The sequence below is a fragment of the Brachycentrus maculatus genome, unplaced genomic scaffold, assembly GCF_059751285.1.
Source record: "Brachycentrus maculatus isolate JH-2025_06_01 unplaced genomic scaffold, ASM5975128v1 h1tg000404l, whole genome shotgun sequence".
NCBI classification, from domain to species: domain Eukaryota; kingdom Metazoa; phylum Arthropoda; class Insecta; order Trichoptera; family Brachycentridae; genus Brachycentrus; species Brachycentrus maculatus.
The window spans coordinates 90,593-112,500 of NW_028281153.1; the positions used below are offsets into that span (position 1 = coordinate 90,593).

General features: G+C 37.1%; 1 protein-coding gene across 7 annotated transcripts in view; it reads right to left on the reverse strand.

Moving 5' to 3' along the window:
* Positions 1 to 3,792: 3,792 nt before the first annotated feature.
* LOC148302866 (uncharacterized) overlaps positions 3,793 to 21,908 on the reverse strand; it is a 34,302-nt gene continuing 16,186 nt past the window's right edge. For 6 of the 7 annotated variants that reach the window (XM_088270921.1, XM_088270919.1, XM_088270922.1 and 3 more), the window contains 12 exons: positions 20,333 to 21,908; positions 19,483 to 19,678; positions 18,375 to 18,618; positions 16,956 to 17,054; positions 15,233 to 15,415; positions 14,380 to 14,614; positions 12,693 to 12,874; positions 5,709 to 11,771; positions 5,286 to 5,407; positions 4,666 to 4,793; positions 4,399 to 4,456; positions 3,793 to 4,000 (listed from right to left, as the gene is read on the reverse strand). The exon at positions 20,333 to 21,908 is cut by the window's right edge and continues 392 nt beyond it. In XM_088270921.1, the coding sequence (XP_088127047.1) occupies positions 11,673 to 11,771; positions 12,693 to 12,874; positions 14,380 to 14,614; positions 15,233 to 15,415; positions 16,956 to 17,054; positions 18,375 to 18,618; positions 19,483 to 19,678; positions 20,333 to 21,908 (2,814 nt within the window). In that variant the 3' untranslated portion in view covers positions 3,793 to 4,000; positions 4,399 to 4,456; positions 4,666 to 4,793; positions 5,286 to 5,407; positions 5,709 to 11,672. The remainder of the gene's footprint in view (positions 4,001 to 4,398; positions 4,457 to 4,665; positions 4,794 to 5,285; positions 5,408 to 5,708; positions 11,772 to 12,692; positions 12,875 to 14,379; positions 14,615 to 15,232; positions 15,416 to 16,955; positions 17,055 to 18,374; positions 18,619 to 19,482; positions 19,679 to 20,332) is intronic. The other variant, XM_088270920.1, reaches the window with a different exon arrangement.

A 21,908-nucleotide genomic window follows, 5' to 3' on the forward strand; every position in this document is an offset into this window, starting at 1 on the left:
CTACAAGTGATTTATTCAGACAATTTGAGTGGCTAGGTAGATTTAAGAATATAATTATGGGTATTATTTTTTACAATTCCTCGCTCTTGTATTTTTATCGCAAGTAAAAATTGACAAGTTATAAAATAATAAAATAAAAAAGTATATAAATTTGAAATTTTAATTCATTAATGTTTTCTTGGGCAGATAATTCACTTTAATTGAGTGTAAGATTTTTTTGCTTGTAACTGTGATTTTTGTCATCACCATTGTGTTATTTAAATATTACGGACTCAGTATTTGGATTTAAATTTTCCAAGGCGCCGCAAGCTTTAAAGCAAGGCATTGCTGATACGGCGCCGAGATTATATACATGCAATACCAACCTCCGCAGTACGTTAATTATTCCGTACATTTATTGTTATTATTTTATTTCAAGCCTGACAAGTATATTTAGCTAAAATACAAAGTTTTGCTTTGTACATGTCTAGAACCTCCCACTTTCCCAGGCCAGACAATAATTGACATCTACAATTCAAATATGTAGCATGTATATATGTATTAGGTTTAATTTACTAAGTATTTGTTACTATGTCAACCTGGTCTGTGACCTAAACTTTTGTTAATGTCCATTTTAAAGTATCTATTAATAATTTTTCACATTTAATACTGTCAGATGGAAAGCCAATGTCTAATTATTGTATTATCTTTATTCATTTTGTATTACGTAAATATGTTTGTTATAAAAATAAGTTCTCAGATAATGGAGTTAATGCACAGGAGAAAAGTTTAACCTAGACATTCTTACATACTTTCAAATGTTTTATTTAAATGAAATTATTGATGATATATTATAAACAACATATTTTTGGGTACACTTTGCATACATTTTGAACTCTTAAGGTGGAGACTGACCGGAGCATTTCGTCATAACAAAACGTTGTAACATTGTTTTACGTTACGACGAAACACTCCGGTCAGTCTCCACCTTTAAATGTAAAATGTTTGTATCATATTATTTTATTTTATAAAGTAACATCCGATGTGACTTGTTCTGCTAGTATTTTAGCAACCATTGGGATCAAGGGAAATGATTAATATTCGTTATTTATTCATAAATATGGTATTTTTTTAACATATTGACTGCCATGTTAGCCAACAGAAGCTGACACAAGACATTCCAATTGCACCTTGTCGGCCACCGGTGGCTGACACAATACATATACAGTGGTACCTCGACATACGAGTTTAATTCGTTCCGCAACCTTGCTCGTATCTTGAATTACTCATATCGCTCACTCCTTTCAAAAACGTCATAAATCAAAAAACTTGATTTTTCAGGAGAACGTTTTTAAAGTTTAAAAATATAACACAATGTATCAAAAATAAATATCAAGCCACTTACTGAACTTTTTACTGTGCAACAGATCATTTTAGGTAAAACCTTAAGGTTTTTTCTCCATTTGAAAAATATTTAGTATATTTAAAAAAATAATTAAACAATACTTTTTCCTCAAAATGCAAAAACAACACTTTCTGCCCTGTAGCAGGTAAATATTTAGTTAAAAATATGCCTCTTTTGCTGGAATATAGTACATTTCCTGGGCATTCCAAAAATAGGCAAAACTGAAAATTGACGATTTTTGATTTATGACGTTCTTGAAAGGAGTGAGCGATATATCAAAGCAAATTTCCCCATACAAAACAATTGAACTACCATTAATCCGTTCCAACCTCCAAAATGTCACCCCCAGTTATTTTTGTTACGTGGTTTTGAATAATAAAAACGTATTTATAAATATCAAATATTTATTGCACAAAAACAAAAAAGAGAATGTAAAGAAATAAATTAGATATCCTCACTGGTCTTTGCCTTTTTCGCTACATTTTTCTCGCTTTCACCTGTAGGCCGTTTAGAAAAAAACATGTCCAAGGAGGTTTGTTTCTTCCTCCCTCTCAGAATGTTCCGGAAATGAGTTAGGCAAGTGTCATTAAAAAGGTCAGATGCACGACCTGTTGCAACTTTTTCTGGGTGTTTTTTTTCCACGAACTGTGAAACTCTCTCCCACATTCCTAAGATCTCCTTTATCTCACTTGTAGAAATAACCTCCTCCTCTGACTCCTCAAAACCAATTTCTTGCATAACCTCAGTATGCTGCTGTGACTGTAACTCTTGTATCTCCTCAGTCGTCAGATCCTGGGTGTGCTCCTCGATGAGCTCGTTCATGGTTATAAAAGTAAATAAATTAAAACTGTAAATGTAAACGCAACACAAAACGCGAACACAACTACACAACTGATCACAGCGGAAGCACGCTGCTAACTGATCGTGATGGCGCGACTGCGTGTTACTACCGAACCGAACTCGTATCTCGAATTTCGCTCGTAACTAAAAGCAAAAAATCACTTGCTCGTCGGCTCGTATCTCGAAAAACTCGTATGTTGGGGCACTCGTATGTCGAGGTACCACTGTATCTTATTTTGGCTTAATTTTTCGAGCTCTCAAACACGCCCGCTGTATAAATTCATTAATTGCTATTCTGAGGGGACACAATCATTGACAAGGTCTTCTAATTGCGTTATGTCAGTAATCTCAGTCCGATTAAAAAAAAACCCAATAATTTGCCATTAAATTATATCAAATGCAACTATCGTATTTATATCTATTTAATGGAAAACCATAAAACACTCTTGAACATTTTATGAAAATCCTATTGGCAGTGAACATGTTAAAGAATTATAACAATAATTTCTCTAACCCTTATCCACACCGAATGGTGCATAGGGCACTGTATCGTATAGAAGCAGTGTTATCTTGATTGTCAAATACATAAAGGAATGGTGATCAGCCCTGCGCTTCAGCTCCCAGTACAAGGTGATAAAAATGACTCAATATTTTTAGGGTGAAAATGTTTCTTATCTCCTTCGGGAAAGAATTAAATTAAATTTTTCAAAATCTCAAATGTGATCTGGTGCTTGCCATCTGGCAGTGTTTTTTCGCCGATAATAACTTTTTAAAATAAATTTTTCAATGTTACAATGAATTTTCATTTAGGAATTTATCATTGATAAAAAAAAATATTTTGGACCATTACCAAAATTAAAATGCAATATGTATGGTTTTTGTGCACACGGTTGACACAATTTAATCAGTCATTTTGACACCGTTTTAGATTGACTGCACATTTGCGCCAACCCTTAGCAGCCTGCGGGGAAGTTTTTCATGTTCATAAAATATTTAATTTACAATACATTATCAATAAAATAATTTGTTTCAATCCATGACAGTTTTTTTCTATTTGTCATTTTACTTCCATACATGCATTGTTTGTTTTTTAATATTGAAAATATTACACTTACATTACTCTCTTTTGATAACTGTTTTTTTTTTTAAGATCTGGTAAAAATATTATTTAAAAAAAAGTAATGGTTTATTTGCAAAAAAAAAAACCTTCAGTAAAAAAATGGAAACCTCCACATTTTCACTCTTTTCATACAAATTTATTGTTTAATACATATCAAGATGAGCTATGGCTCTTCATACCAGGGATCCCCGCAGGCTTAACGTTGGCATTAATCGAAATCATGTCATCACGCTATGTAAAGTATATAATGTGGCTAAGTTGACTAAACTGCTGATTTATTATAATGTGTATCTTGTGATTAAATAAGTAAATTTTAAATTCCTATGTAACTGTGTATATAAAAAAATAAATTGTTATCTAGTGTAATATATATGAATGTAATAGGATTTTTACCAAAAAATGCGTTGATTAGTGTGTATATTATGTGTAAATAAAGAAAAGGATTTTTTGAAAAACATATTTTTATTTTATTTCCAAACATAATTTTAACAAGGTATGAAAATTTCAATGAAATTAAAAATAAAAACTTTTCACGGTGTCTAATTTTTTAGCAAGAAAACTCCTCCAGTATGTTTTTTATCCATCTCCAAGAAATATGAAATATTATTACACAACTAGTTTCTTTGATCAGAAGAACATTGATGTCTCAGGCAGATCTGTAATTAAATAAAACAATGAATTAGAAAAATATGTGAGACTTAATTAATTTGCAGTAAAATGATGGAAATCAGTATTTTTTTCTCTACAAAAAAGATTCAGAGACGAAAAATAAAACAGCATCATTTTAATGGAAATCATATTGTTTATGCAACTAGTTATCTCAATGATCACAAGAGGTCAGTCATGGCAGTCTCATAAAAAACTTTAATTTCTTTCAAAAGCAAAGAAATACAACAATAATATTCTAATGAAAATAATTATGATAAAGATTGTTTAAAAAAACTAAGTAAATGAAATAAAAAATATACTAATTTAGAGTAACAGAGGTGTAGGGATTGAATTAAAAATAATGAATATTCAGATATAATAAATGATAAAAAAACAGTATTCATACTTTTTCCAATTCAGTTATAAATATGCTGGAACTTGCTGATCTGTTCTTGTTGCCTTTCCTGAAAAAAAAAATATATATTAGTCTAAAGTCAATTGATAATTTTTCTCAAATATTTTGATAAATTATGTTCAGAATTTGTTTTCGACACATTATATTCAGAGACGAAAAATAAAAACAGCATCATGTTTATGATTCTAGATTAAACTATAGAACACATAAAACAAATGTGGCATTCATTATTTTATTGATTTATAAAAATATTTTTACCCTTTTTATTGATTCCCACAGGCAATTAGTTGTGGCTATTCCGCGGCTCAAAAGGAAATGCAGTTCTGGCTAATTCGGCAAGAATCCACTTTCTCCTTCCTGAATACTTTTACAAGTGCGAGTCTTTCCTGTAAAGTAAAACAGTTTGTCTTAAATAACGTAGCACGAATCAATTTTGCAATAGAGAAATATAACAAACTTTTATCAGATAAATGTTATCCGCATCTTTGGTTGGATGACGAAAAATATTTTTGAACATCATTTAAATAACAAATTTATCAAGTTATAATAAAATATTTATAGTGATTTTAAAACAAAGTTATATTTTAATTATAAAATGGAAAATCGCAAAGTAACTGCTTCAAATATAAATACTTATTTTGACTTGGGACAGTTTTTGCAGTATTCTCACGGTATAAGGTAGCCATTGATCTCAGTACGTCGGAACATATTTTATGGCAACCCTTACTTAACTCATGGTGAACGGTCATGGTCTTCGTCAATTAGGGACAAATTATAATGTTTATACTATACTAGAAAGGTCCATAAGTATTATCAAACTGTGATACATTTGATAATACTTATGAACCTATGGATTATTGACAAAAAATATATCTTACATTTCTTGTGTAGAATTGACTCCTTTCAAAATCACCATAAATTTTGCTTGTAAACGGCAATCCCTCGGAGATTTAACCCAGTATTTGCTTACTCAATCATCACAAAAATCATTTAAGGTTTTCTGGAATACAAAATTTATATTCATGTTAATAAAAGTAATCGCATCAAAATAAAACTGAATTGTATATCTAAAACTCAGATTGTTTTAGCAACATGATGTATTCAGAGACGAAAAATAAAGGCATCATCGTAAAAAAAAACATGAATTTAAAAGTATTAAAAATAAACAGTAATTTTTGTTCTTCATATTTAAACCAGATTGAAAAAGTTTTCTTTGGATATTAAATACAAATAACAATAATATTGACAAAATAAACATAGATTTACTGAGACGGATGATAAATTAAATAAAAATTATTTACCTTCATCGAAATGATTTTTCCAAATATTTAAAATAATCTTTTTATAAGACTTTTGCTAATTTTGTGGGCAGCTGAAGATGTGACTGAAAAACAAAATAGTCACATATTAGTGAATATTCCTATTTTCTAGCAAATAATTTTATTACCATTTAAATGTCAGGGCAAAAAATAAACAGCAAGAAACCCTTGATTTACAAATCCTGTTAAGTTTCTAAAATGATATTGACTAGGACCTTTCCTCCTGCAATCTACATAAAATGATCATTGTTCTGTTAAATATTTTCTAATACTATCCTATTTTAGTACTTTCAACATTTGATAAATGTCACTAACAGTATGTATTGTTTAATTGTTATTCTTTACCGTATTTCTGACAAAAGGTTAGAGATGAAAAATATAAATAAGGCATTCTTGCATTGTAGACTAGAAATTGCAAAAGTTGACGTTACAATGAAATCAAACATAACATTGAAAATATACATTTGTGAAGATATAAAGGCTTGGTTTATAAAAATACATTAGGGGTACAGAGTGGTGGTAATTTACTAGAAAAAAAACCTGATTTTAAATGTACAAGACTAGGAAATAAGAAAGAAAGGATCCATTTAATCATTTTTGTTTTAGATTTTTCATTAAACTAATAGAATGTTTGGAGAATATGCTCATTTACAACAGTCCAAATTTTCAATTTCCTGAAAAATTAAATACTTTCTTATTTATGCAGTCAAATCAAGATAAAAGTGAAACCCCTGTAAAACAGAGCTGGCTTAAGGTCCCGTTATTTTACCCCTATGTATAAGAGACTTCATTGGAAGCGAAACATGTCCCATTCCATCAGACTCTCTTATATCCAGGTTTGACTGTGTTTAGAAAATATTAAAGTTCGTAAATTGATACAAATAAAAGAGAAAAAACTCACCCTTCCGTAGATGTGGTTTAGCCTTCGTGAATGGGAACATTTCCGATAGTAAGATACAATTGACCTATTGAGAACTACTTGGAATAACACGCAGAATTAACAGTTTTCATTTATTTTTTATTCACAGGAAGAAACACACATTTTGTACAGAGCGCGGGAGTGTCAATGAATGATAAAATATTATACCTTAGTCGAGTGGGGAAACGGGAAACGATACAGCGGATGATTGTTTGGTAATTAACTAAGGATAAAGTGTGCATTGTCGTCTTCCGCACATTTCTTCCTGCCACCCACACGCATTCTTCCCTAATCCAACTAACTACCGATAAAAGCCGTAAGTGCACTTCATTAGAAAGAACTTAAATTAACTTTATACAGCGGATCTGTTACATAGTTTGTTGCGTGAAAGAAATATAGGCAAAACATACTGTCCCCAGACTAGCGAGAGATCTTCCCCTTACAACAATATTTTAAATAGGACTTTCAAATAATTCCATCGTATATAAATATATATATATATATATATATTATGCTTTATATAAAAAAAAACGACACTGAGTTTTATGGATTTAAGAGCGATGGAGTATATTTCAGTATACATACACATCAATAATCAGGCGGACAACTTACATTTTATCATGTGAGCTGCCAATTTTTTAATTCATTTACATCTGTACATGATTAAGAACAAAAAAAGCAAACCGTATAGAAATGAAAGGTATAAAACTCGGTTTTATAAAATTTAAAATTTGGAGATTATGCTTTTCGTATAATGTATAATATAGTTTTTTTTTTTACTATTCTATGTAGTAATAAAAATATTGATAGCTCTATTTGATTCTCATCCTTCTACCATAGAAATACTCTGCTCCGTAGGTCCGCTCACCCTTACTCTACAATATATACACTAAATGCGATATTAGCTATAAGACAAACAGACATGGCAGCTTCGGCTGGTTTTACATCGAAACATTCTCACAATCAAATACAATATGTGAATGTTAATTATTCATAATTTACAATTGGAATACTTAAAACTAAGTGCGCTGGCGGATAATTACAGCGGGCCTTCCTCAACAATACTTGGGGGAACACGGACATCATAAAAGGGTAATGACCCTCTGACTGAAGAGACCAACACTTGAAAAAATTAGTAAAAACTTATAATGACAAATCTTTTCAAATTTCTAAGGAAATATTTTTTAATAAAAAAATAATAATAAAACCCTTATCCGCACCCCAATGGTGCATAGGGCACTGCGTCATATAAACGCAGTGTTATCTGGATGGTTTACACATGAAGGAAAGGTGATCAGCCCTCCGCTTCAGGTACCAGTCTAGGGTAATATTGAATAAATATGACTGTGAAAAAATCACTTATATTTATTTTACCCCTCTTGGGAATCGAACCCGGGACCTCCAGAACGGTAGCCGAGTGCGCTGACCATTACACTACGGAGGCGGACAAGGAAATATTTTTAGATTTTTTTAACTATGGTAAAATTTGAATCAAAAACCTTTCGCTGTAAATTTCAATTACAAAAAAATCAATCGGTTTACATCACGCAATTAATATGTACCGCTCGTATATACCTTCAAGTTCCATTATGCTTAGCATTATAAAAACGTACAATAATCTGTAAACACTCGGCACATATAGTTTAGCACTTCATGCAAGCACGCCGTAAGACATGATGACATTTAAACGATAGAAACGAACAGTGAACTTAGTCGACGTAATAATTTCATAACCTACAAAAATGTATATCGCAAAAGGCCCTTACGATTAAAACACAAGAATGATTACAATTGTAGCGGTAGAATATCATTTTCCCACAATTAAAAAAAAATATCAACTATATAAATTAAAAAGATGTTGAAAAATTAAAATTAAATACAAATAGTAATATTTGAGAAAAATTAAACTGAAAACACTTTACAAACTAAACACGGAACTAATCCTATACAAATATTATTTAATTCAATTTTATTTATGCACTCGGATATTCATATTAAATCACGCAGCAATCTATTACGAAACTTTTAAAAATATATCTGAAATGGGCTTAAATTCCCGAGTTGCATTTATACCATCTTCCTATTCACTAAATAACCAATTTAATATTTACACTAGGATTACAAATTTAAAGGATAACAGAAACCATTCAACAATGCCGTAAACCTTTGAGGAACCAAACTTACTTCGTTAAAAACACACGGATACAGACTTACAACTACGCAAATAGTCGAGCTAACTCCATCAACATGCCTCTTACCCAGTTGGCCATCTCGTATCCTACTTATATATATCAAAATATACAAACTGACAAACGTAAAAGGTTAATTTCAGTGGCTAATTCCACTCGAGGTTTAATTTATGAGAGCGCAAACATAGCGTATCCGGACAATGTCGCAAAACTTTGTCCATTTCTTAGCTCGCAAACTAATAAGATAAAGTGACGCAACAGTAATAAATTGCTGTAATTTCACAACATTTTCAATGCTAAATCTTAGTTCCGACTTCCAATTCCCATCTCAATAGGAAATCTTCATCTCTGTCGAGGTGTCAATAGAATCTCGCCATCGATACAGAAAAATATCCAAAGATGTCAACCAATGTGACTAATCTTAACTGTATGTCACTACTTTTTTGACTGTTGGGAAAGTTCCGCAACATGAACAATAAATTACACTTAAGTCTATGCTAAGCAGCAAAGTATACGACATTAACAATGGGACCATGTCCCAACCCTTATTTAAACAACAAAAAAATACAATTTACACACCACTGAACCCATTTTTACCCACAAAAATATTTGTTACATTTTTATTTTATTTTTATTACAGAGATATAAATATGGAATTTTTAAAGTGACAAAATGGATTTGAAAGCTACTCTAATATTAATATTTTTTATTAACATTGAAAGCAGTGTGTCAGACCTGCTTTCTTGGCATTGTGGTTAGCTAGTTTGGCTAATGTGCCGGTGGACCTAAACCAGTGTTTCCCAGTTAGTGGTATGCGTACCCCCGGGAGTACACACAGCAATCTAAAATAATATAATCAGTAAAAACACAAAAACTAAACATCATCACAGACTTTTAACTCCAAGATGATTTGAGATTGAAGCTGACCAAAAAGCAACTTTCGAGAGTTGTGCAAAAAAAACCTGCACATTCGTCATTTTAAATTAATTTTTACCATCATTACAACTGTATTTTGATGGTAATAAGTGTTAAAAAAAAAAACTGATTTTGTTTTTTTAATTTATTATTTATCATTCCTGCGATAAGTAATATGCGAGATTGAGGTTTTTCTTGAAGTGGTATGCAGAAAAAACTAAATTGGGAACCACTGTCCTACATGATTCACAGGTGATCAAAATAAATACATATATTTGTTACTTATATTATTTGACGTTACCCATGTCCCAGGAGAGCAAGCGTTCACCATTATTAGCGATCAACACAACACCGTGTCGTCTAAAATATGTCAAAAATCTAGCCAACCAAGAAGGCGATCATGCAATTTGACAGTACAAGACAGACTTCTAATTTATGAAGCAAATTGCGTAATTCATTTATAAACGGGAGCGTCTGACACTCTCCTCGCGTGCGGTTATGAAAATAGACTTTCAAAAGGAATTCCAACTAATTTAGACATAATTAGTGTTCATATTATCATAGCATAAAAAACAAACAAAATACCAAATCAGTCTTTCGAGATGAAATTAAACGATTAATTTCAGGAAACCATCCCAACCACTCATTGCTGGCGGCAATATACCACATCTTTCACTCCGATATATATACACAAGACCTAAATCTATTTTAGACGCAAGACAGTTAAGACAGTTTGATCATTGTATGTTTACACTTCTTATATATAACAACACAAGCGATCACCAGTGATCCGTTCAATAGTCAACATTTAATATCTATGTACACGTAAAACTAAGCAATGTTTCAAATCGGAGGCCGTATTCAACAGATGAGCTGTATCACCGACGGTGCGTTACACTTTCTAAAACCGGGTTAAAAATAATAAGCCATCTTGCCGTACACACATGTTATAGTAAAGAAATCATACATATTATTCAATTGAATAATACATCCAATCACATTGTATTAATTTTTCTGCCTTTGCAATACTAAACAATGAATATTTATTTATTTGAAATTGTTTCGATAATAAATGTGTCAATATATAGATATTACTTTGAGATAACGCTTGACTGCACGATATTTTAATTGCTAAAATATGCCAAATCGTTACTCTACTGTGATAAAAGTGATATAATTGTTTTGTTTTTATTATTGTTCCAAATCTTAGTTCTTACTGTTGGTATGCCCATTGTGCGTTTCGCACACAGTGCCACAATAGGGGGATCAAACCTTAATATCTCGGGACTAAAGGTCAATGTTGTAATATTTTTTTGCTAAAAACTTAGTATATTCTTCACACTGTAAACATTTGTGGAAATAATCCCCAAGTATTCTATCATACGGTCACGTGATAAAATTGGGCTATGTTCATGAACAGCAGATGAATACCATAATCGGGTAAAACACATCTGCATCTCGCTCGCGCAGCATGTCGCGATAGTAACCCAGTGAGAGAGACCCACTGTAAAAATGCTTGTTTTACAGTAATCATAGACAATAATACCGCAATGGTAACATGAGCACTTTATGTTCATGAGTGAGAGAGAACCACTGTAATCATTTTACAGTAAACATAGACAATATTACAAATGTCATATTTTTCAAATCATATTAGATAATTTACAATCTAAATGGTTTGTAATTTACTTACAAATGGAACTTAATAAAAACATATAAGTTTAGTATTACGCTGCCGAAAAATCAAAAATGCGAATGGCGAAAGGTTCAATCGAATAAAGCATTTTCTATACAATCTTGCCATAGTGCGGTAGAATGGCTATTGGAGTATCTACACTATTTACAATTTAGTCCAGTGGTCAGAAGGGGGGTCAGTCTTATAATTTTGTTTTGAAGTAGATGGCGCGGGGTGCGACGGCGAGCTCAGTTGGCGGCGGCGTGGCGCGCCGAGGGCGGCTGCATCGTGTCCTGGCGCCGGTACAGCAGCAGGTAGGGCGTGCGCGGCAGGCGCGGGTGGAGAACCTGAGAATGTGGATAAACCCTTATAGTGCTGAGCTTATTTTCACATATTTTGCATAAATTGCTAATTGCTTTTCATCATCACTACTTTTGTAGGTAGAATTAAAAAAATTTTACTTAATAAAATACTAAAATCAATGTTAAATTCACAGCAAAATAGTTTTAAATGATTATTTATAAATGTTTTTAACTTATTAAAAACGTTGTACATGCGCGCGCTAAGACACGTCCGTACAGGTCGATACCTAAATCAAATTGCGCAATAGTCGGTATTCCGACGCTCCACACTTTATACGCATTAATAGAGTCCATCTATTGACGGTTCGCACTCCAAGGGTTAAAAATTATAGTCATTTTGGATAGCGGCATTTTCATAGAATACCACCTGAAGAGGGTTCTGCTAGAACTATTGGAAAATCCGTTCCAGCAAGACTCTTGTTATTGGCAAAAAGTAATGCAGTAAAACCTCAATATAAAATACAAAAATCCGGTCAAATGTATTTAAAAAAAAAAATGTTAATATTATACAGGCTTAAATTCAAGTATGATAATTACAAATTATCTCTCAAAACTTCAAAATCCACATTCTCTATAATTGTGACACACTCGCTCGCAAACTAAGTCACATCCTTGAAGGGCCACTACGAGACTCCGAGAAGGTGAAGCTCTTACCACCAAGAAAGGTCGTGAGCTACACGACTCGTGTGGGCCTTGAGAGTGAGCCATGATACAGAGGAAGGTCACAATAGACCTAACGTGGTCGTAGTGATAATAGTAAAAAAAACTCCGAGAAGGTGAAGCTCTTACCACCAAGATAGGTCGTGAGCTACATGACTCACACGAGTCTTGAGAGTGACCTATGACACAGAGGGAGGTCACAATAGACGTAATATGGTCAAATAGATAAAAAAAAAAAAAAATTACCTGTTGCTCGGTGACGGCCGTCACGACGGAGTCATCGTAGCGCAGCCAGCCCCCGCTGCCGGCGTGGTAAGCGTCCGCCAGGTAGTGCCCCTTCTCCAGCTCCGCGCCCTCGTGGTACACCACCGCAAACAGCTTGTACGAGCGCTGCTTCGGGCTGTACTTCATCTTGGACGTGATGATCTCTGCAACACCACACACGCAAGTCAGATCAGGTCGGCCGCGCACCGACCTAGCGCACTGAATCCCGGGGGATTGTCAGAATCGTTTGCGTCCGCATCTTCTTTCGGATGACGAAAAATAATTTTGAACATCATTTGATTGCTAATGAGATAATAGGACCAAATTGACTTCCTTGTTTTGAGAGATTTTTAATATTTTAATAATAATTCTGTGAGTTTGTATACATTTTAGAAAAAAATAATTCAGAAAGTCGTATTTAAGTTTAAAATTGTGAGCTAAATAAACGTGTTATTCTAGAAATTTGTCTCTAGTCTTTAACTGACTAATATGTCCGTTTTTAAAACAATTTCTAGTTTAACACATCGCTCACTCCTTTCAAGAACGTCATAAATCAAAAATCGACAATTTTCAGTTATGTATGTTTTCGGAATGCCCAGAAAATGTACTATATCCCAGCAAAAGCGGCATATTTTTAACTTAATATTTAACCGCCACAGGGCAGAAAATGTTATTTTTGCATTATGAGGAAAAGGTATTGTTTAATTATTTTTTCAAATATATTAAATATTTTTCAAATGGAGAAAAAACCTCCAGGTTTTACCTAAAAAGATCTGTTGTACAGCAAAAAGTTCAATAAGTGGCTTGATATTTATTTTTAATACATTGTGTTTTATTTTTAAACTTTAAAAACGTTCTCCTGAAATATCAAGTTTATTGATTTATGACGTTCTTGAAAGGAGTGGGCGACATGTGTGTTTTAGCTCACAGTTTTAAACCTACCCATAAATATGGCCTTTTGAATAATTTTTTTCTATATTAAGTACTTAACTGGACAAATCATCTAAAGTAATTAAAAAATGTACAAAAAGGGGAACTACTCAAATACTACAACCCAAATTCAAACAGTAGAGGTGTAACTAAAGTGTAACTGTTACTTTTTCTAGGTTCGCATTTCTTTCCTGCTCAAGTTTTTCAAATAAAAAAATCAAATAAAGCAGCTAATTGACCTCATTTTTTATTTTTTTTATTGTGTTTAAATTGATCTTTCCATTTTTGGGTAATATATCCAAAATAAAACAAGGTTTGTTGGATTGAATTCTACATTTATTTATGTATATGTTAATACGTGACGCGTTTCGTCTTCTTAGGACATTATCAACACATCAGTCAGTGTTTCAAAATGTCAGTTGATAATGTCCTAAGAAGACGAAACGCGCCACGTTTTAACATATACATAAATAAATGTAGAATTCAATCCAACAAAACTTGTTTTATTTTGGATATATTACCCAACAATTCAATTTGGAATTCTACCAACTGCCTGCAGTTACAATAAATATGATCTTCACGTGTCTAAATAACACTAGTAGCGTTATACATGTGAATATGCTACGATATTTTAAAATTAGAAGCCGCTAAACTAAAAACATCAGTCCTTGCTCTCTCTCTCATTCTGCCCCAAAGGGCTGATAGTTATTTATTAGCAATAATCGGGTAGTATACATACTGGGGTCAATCTTGAGGTCGATGGGGTAGTCGATGGTCTTGAGTATCTTGGCGGTGGAGTTGTCCTGCGGGCGGCACTGGAAGCACTTGAGGTGCAGCAGCAGCGCGGCGGGCAGGCGCTCCAGCAGGCTCTGCGTCCACGCGTCCACTGGGCGCCCGCGCTCGCGGCACCTCACTCCCTCCATGCGCTCGCGCCCCGCCACCTTCTCCAGCGCCTCGCGCACCGACCCCGACTTCTGCAAGCGCACCCACACACGCGTCAGACTACTTCTACTCTCTTTGTTTAACCGGTGCGCTGCCACAAGCGCATTAACGCGCTCTCCAATTCCGTGCTTCCCAGGCCAGCCATACAAAAATGAGCGCTCTCGTTTGAACATGTTGCGAGCCAATATCAAATCCAATTGCAATATTTTAAAATTAGAATAAATATGAACATTAATTACGAAGATCAAGAAATCTTCTTCTCCTAACCCTTATCCGCACCCGATGGTGCATAGGGCACTGCATCATATAAACGCAGTGTTATCTTGATCGTTAGTTGACACAAGAAGGAAAGGTGATCAGCCCTCCGCTTCAGGCACCAGTCCAGGGTAATATTGAATAAATATTAGAGTGAAAAAATCACTTATTTATTTGACCCTCCCCTGGAAATCGAACCCAGGACCTCCAGTACGATAGCCGAGCGTGCTGACCATTACACTACGGAGGCGGACAAAACAAAAACATTCGGATCAAGAAATACTTAAACATTACAATTTACCGATACAATACCTCCAGGCATTAAAAGGGTTAAAGTTATGGTAAAGCTTCAGTGAGACATGTAAAACAGAGTGGAAGGAATGAACGTCGCATACCTCAATGTCGAGCGGCAGCGTGAAGAATGGCTGCACGCAGTGCGTCGTCTCGGGCTGCGGCGAGTCGGGCGCGGGCAGGCGGTGCAGGCGCGAGCGCAGCTGCCCGCGGAAGATGTCCGACAGCGGCGTGCGCCCCGCCAGGCAGCGCCGCTCCACCGACCCCTTGTTCTTGGGCCCCATCACCTGCGGGCACACAACCACCGGCGTGAGTCACCTCGCAACGGACTCGCACGCACCACGCGCCGACCGAACGCTGTCAGGTCTACTATCAATGGGCCACACTGCTTGTTTCGGCTCCTTGAGTTTTTCATCATTTTGCATGGACATTTGACGCATAGCTCACTCCTTTCAACAACGTCATTTATATAAAAAATTAACGATTTTCAGTTATGCATGTTTTCGGAATGCCCAGAAAATGTACTATATCCCAGCAAAAGTGGCATATTTTTAACTTAATATTTACCCGCTATAGGGCGGAAAGTGTTGTTTTTGCATTTTGAAGAAAAGGTGTTGCTTAATTTTTTTTTAAATATACTAAATATTTTTCAAATGGAGAAAAAACCTTCAGGTTTTACCTTTAAAGATCTGTTGCACAGTAAAAAGTTCAATAAGTGGCTTGATATTTATTTTTAATACATTTCATTATATTTTCTTAAACTTTAAATATGATCTCCTGAAAAATCAAGTTTTTTGATATTTGACGTTGTTGAAAGGAGTGAGCGACTTATGTGCCAAATTTTTAAAAATATAAAATATTTTATGACACAATAAACTGATGTGTAAAGGCAACTAGCCATAACTAGGGTTGCAGCCGTTTAGCGTAACACGGCTCAAAGCATTCTTATAACTGGCCTCTATCATATACAATCTAAGATTTTGTTCTTTCTCTTTCCTTTACCGAGATATTCATTATCCAAATAGCCGCAAAATTGTATTAATTTGATACATGTTTTGTCAAAAAAACATAATTTTAAGTTTAAAAAACAAACTATAAACTCGTTTCTCTTGAGAGAAACGAGTTGAGAGAAACGAGAAAAAAAGTTGTTTTGAAACAACTGTATTTAACTTGGGGCGTTTTGCCTTTGCACATTAGTAAAATCAAGTATAGTAATCACTTAAACCAGTCAATGACAAGTCTAAGGTAATGTTAAGTATAGATCTATTGCTATCCAAACAATTTCTATAGTGAAATTATCAATTAAATTTTGTCCACCTACGTGGTGTAATGGTTAGCGCGTTTAGCTACCGGTGCTAGTGGTCCCAAGTTCGATTCTCAGGGGGTGGTGGAAATAAACATTAATGACTTTATACTTTATACTCTAATACTTACTTACTTATAACCCTTATCCGCACCCAATGGTGCATAGGGCACTGCATCAAATTGACGCAGTGTTATCTTGATCATCACTTACATGAAGGCAAGGTGATCACTCTTGCGCTTCAGGAACCAGTCCAGGGTAATATTAAATAAATATTACAGTTAAAATCGCTAATATTTATTTTCACCCCCCTGGGAATCGAACTCGGGACCTCCAGCACGGTAGCTTAACACGGTGCCACACCATTACACCACGGAGGCGGACAATACTCTAATAATCTCTAATAAATTTAAAATACACAAATTTCTCATACACATGATGAGATGGAATCAAAATTTTGCGCAGACAATTATTATATGGACTGAGAAGTTAGTGGTTGAGCATTGAATTGTGCTGTTAGTTACCTTCCACTCGTCATCGTCGTCAGATTCCGGAGAGACATCATTTCCATTGGGTATAACGGGGAGATCTTTAGGTTCTTCTGGCTCTACCAGTTTGATTAACTGTTGAAAAAAACAAATCAAATTATTCAAATTACCCTTTTGACAATTGAATGGAAAAAATCTGCATACAAATCAGAAAAGTGGACACCACCGATAGCAATTTCATTATGTTTCAGGGCAACGGTTTACACTTTTTCTACTACCAAGCTGCTGTTAATTGTTCGTTCTGGATACTACTTCAAAGGAAATTTAATCTTGCAGCCTCAAAAATGCTCTATAATTTATTCTATATTCCTATGCATTACACATAGAAGGGTGTGTTCACTAGATTATTTAAATATAAAAATAAAATACTCGTAAAAGACCACGTTTTTTAGTTAATTCATTGATTTGATTGAAAAACTAAAATAACTCTCAAGTGGAGACACCCAGATTGTGAACAAGGATTTGGGACCCCCAAGAATACGGTGAATAAAATAATCCGGTCAAATTATAAGTGGAATAAAAATTAAAAATCATGTCAGGCGTTTTCCAGTGTGTAAAAATAATCCACAGGATTGAGACCACAGAAAGAAGCTATGTTCAAGACGCCTGACTGCGAAACTGGCGTTGCGAGTTCGATCGGAAATTGCAAAATAAATTCAAGAAAGATTTATATAAAATCAATTGGTCTGGGTGTTTGTCTTCACATTTACCCTCTCTATCCTACCTGCAAAGGAGGCTCTAAAAATAAAGCCTTTTTCTGGTTTAACTTAGATATTATATTTAAAAAAAAAAAAATTATATAAAATAAAAGAAAAAGACAATTATACCATTAATCAAATAAAACAATCAACCTTGAGTGTACGTCCCTCTCCAAGCACAAGAGCTCAGTCTCTTTTTTAGAGAAGCGCAGCAAAATTAAAATTATAAGTTTGTTTGATCGCGAATGATGTAAAAAAGAAAGAAGCGTCACAAACTGAGTCGAAAACCGAATGACAGAACAACCATCATAGCTTTTTAACGGTCAAAATTGAAAGACATCGGCCAATCACCACGTTGCGTGCCGTACGCCGACCAATCACAACGTCGCTCGCCGACCAATCGCGGCCGAAGTAATGTGTCTACTGCGCAGACTCACTGTCAAGCGCGCGTAACTCGCATATTTTAAATATTTAAGACGTAAATTGGAGAAAAAAACGTAAAAGCGGGTAATAAATGTACTGAAGTATATCGGGACTGAAATAATAACACGCAATTAAGGGGAAAACTTTAATTCCGGGCAAATATAGATTTTTTTTTGTACTGGGCTCAAGTAACATATCAAAGTTCAAGTAGACCCGTTCTAGGGTATACTAAATAAATAAAAAAAAATTAGAAATGTGGGGAAATGTGGCATACCTCGAGCATCTCATCGTTGAGCCCGTTAAGCAGGCAGCCGAGGAACTCCTCGGCGTCCTCCTGCCGGCCGTCCACGCGGAAGCTGTCCCCGCCCGCGTGGCCCCCGCGCAGGGCGCGCAGCACGCTGGCCGGCTCCAGGGGTGCGCCGGGCGCGGGAGCGGGGGGCGCGCAGTCCGCGCCGCGTTCCGCCCGCGGGCAGCGCGCAGTCGGCGCCAGCACCGAGAACTCCCTGATGAGCTCCACCCTGGAGAGAGACACCTCACTGACACACTCGTCCACTACGCATTCATTATTCCTGGGTATACTGGCAAAAATCCCTCTTTGAATAATCCCTGTTCTTTAAAGCTTTTGTTTTTGTCAGTAAGACGATTTTTCAGTTTCCTTTTAATACGGTTCATGCATGAAAAAATTGTTAGCATGAATACGTGGAGCGGAAGAGCTTTCCCGTGGATATTTGTGCCGGAGCCGCTCTCAGAAGGCCAAAGAGATTTTGCTGACCTATGGGCACACTTTTCCAACCTATGGGCACACTTTGCTGACCAATGGCATATTTTGCTGACCAATGGCATATTTTGCTGACCTATGGGCACACTTTGCCGAGGTCGGCATGCCCATAGGTATGGGCATACATTGCTGACCTATGGACATATTTTGCTGACCTATGGGCATACTTTGTCGACCTATGGGCTAATGGGACCTTCCCATATCACGCACTCTTTTTAACAACGTCATTTATCAAAAATTGTCAATTTTCAGTTGTGCATGTTTTCGGAATGCTCAGAAAATGTGATACAACTATATCCCAGCAAAAGCGGCATATTTTTAACTTTATATTTACCCGCTACAGGGCAGAAAGTGTTGTTTTTAATTTTTAAAGAAAACGTATTGTTTAATTATTTTTTGAAATACACTAAATATTTTTCATATGGAGAAAAAACATTCAGGTTTTACCTAAAAAGATCTGTTGCAACAGTAAAAAGTTCAATAAGTGGCTTGATATTTATTTTTAGAACATTTTATTATATTTCAGAACTTAGTCTAAGTCCAGTCAAGTCTTTTTTTTCATGATGTTGTTGAAATGAGTGAGGGATACGGCAATGAGGCTTACATGGCGTCGATGATGGGCGTTGCGGACTTGCCCTTCCTCTGCTGGTGGGGGAGGGTCTTGAGCATGTTGTAGAAAGGCGGGCACGCGATCAGAGCCTGGAGGATGGCGTTGATGTAGCAGTAGTTGGAGCGGTTGGAGAGCCCCCGGGGCTGCAGGGACACGGGGTGGTGGTTCAGCTGATATTTAGAGAGAAATTCTGCAACAAAAAAAACATTGATATTTCGTAGAATGTTTCTGATAAATTAGAGTTATCTTGGAATTTTTAAATAATGAGTAATCACCAAGTCGCGAAGCAATCTGTACTATTCTTATTGAAATAGGAATGGAAATAACAAGGGTATATATGATTTCACACATAATAAGGATTTTATTCATTGATAAAAAAAATCTTTTGAAAGTAAAGTACCCATAAGAACATTACTTATTGCGAATAATGTCCTTGCATTTCCTTTGAAAGTTTGATCAAGTCAGGTTTATATGTCGTTATTTTTAGCATGTTTCTGGGTTCTTGTCAACAAGACAATTTCTCTGTTTCCTTTTAATACGGTTTATGCTTGAAAAAATTGTTAGCATGAATACGTGGAGCGGAAGACTATAAAAGAGTACAAAAGATTTTGATGTTACATATTACAAATGGTGAGAAAACACCGCTACTTTTGAAAATTAGAATTTCCACAATCTTCAACCTCGTGGTCTCTATAGCAGCGGCACAAGATAAGCTGAAGTTGATATATAGCACTAACTTGGCAAAATTGTATTAAATTAACGATTCAAGCAGATTTTTAATCTTGAACTATCAAACTTAAAAAAGCGGTTTCTTAAAATGTGTAAAATTGTAATAGTATCTTACCTCCCATTCTGTACAAGTTGGGATCGTTGATGTGGGGTGGAACTTGTGTCTGCTGCATGTCTCGGGCCGCGGACTCCTCCTTGGAAGGGGGAGATCCTTTCTGCGCCTGGCCATTGGAGGTCTTCTCCGAGTAAGAGATGGTCGGAGCGGCAGAGGGGGACTTCTCCGCCTCCCACTGCAGGGGCGAGGCGTCGAATGGCCCCACCTTGGCGACGGGCTTCTGGTTGGTGGGCGCAGCGGGCTGCAGGGCGGCCGGAGGGTTGACTGAAGAGGGAGAAGGTGTCGGAGCTGCAACCGCCGGTTTCTCTTCTACAGGCTGAGGGGTCGGGACAGCGGCTGCGCCATTCTTGCCAAACAGACTCGCCCAGGACTTGACAGGTGAAGGAGCAGGTGGTGCAGGCGTCGGGGCTTGACTGGCAGTTGTACCCGCTTGCTCCGGAGCGGCTCTCCGCGGCGCCGGCGGAGGGGGGAAGTCGGAAGCTGTCGGCGCGGGGGGAGGAGCGGGAGTCGGGACTTCAGAGCCGATGGAAGGTTTCCTCGCGTGACTGAATGGAGCCTTGCTGGTGATGGGAGTCGGAGCGATGACGATCGGGGGGCTCGGTTTCATCACCGACGGAAGAGCCGCCGGCTTCGCTTCAGGCGCAATTTGAGGGAGGACCGGAGCGGCGGAGGAGGCTTCCGCGACATCGGCGGGGGCGTAGGCTTCTAGAGGCTTGCCCGGTATATCTTTCTTGGGTTTGATAGCGAAGGGAGCCTTAGCGGGCAGTGTCTGCTGGGGCACGATAACTCCGGACGGCGGGGTCGGGGTTTTCACAATTGTTTTTCCGTGAGCGGTGAAGGGGGCCGGTACCGAAGACTTGTTGACTTTGTTAGGAACCGCCTGAGTAGCGGCAGGGATAGAAGGCTTGGGAACAACAACAGGCGCGGAGGGGGGCGGAGTGGTCAGGGAAGGCTGGGACACAGCAGGAGGCGGGGGCTTGGGCATTTGCGCATCAATCGGTTTGGGGGCGTTGGCCGACCATGCCGCTTTGGGAGTATCCGCGGGAGGTTTGGGAGCCACCTTATCGTTGGTCAGGATGACGGGGTTCTTGGCGGGCGGGGGCTTCTCGTGGCCGCGCTCGGGACTGGGCGCCGGGAGCTCGGCGGAAGCGATCTTGAGTTCCTTGAGCTGCGGCAGGGGGTCGACGTTGATGGGAGGCGGGTTGGGTTTGACGGCGTGCGGGGGGGGTGTCGGCTCCGGAGGGTTGTAGTTCTTGTGGTCGCTCTGGCGCACGAAGTTCTTGGCGTGGACGTTGAACTGGTGGACGGGCGGAGCGGCGGGCGGCGGCAGGGAGAAGAAGACGGGGTACTCCTCAGGCAGGCGCGCCTGCTCGTACACGGGCGGCGGGTGCGTGGGGTAGTAGAGTTCGTGCGCGTGCTGCTCGTGCTCCAGCAGCTCGGCGTACTCCTCGGGGCCCTTGTCCTGCTCCTCCACGAGCGGGTACTCCACGTAGGGGTACGGGTAGCCGGGCACGTAACCCACGTTGGGGTACACGGGCAGGTGGTAGAGCGGCGCCCCCTGCGCGCCCTGCGAGTA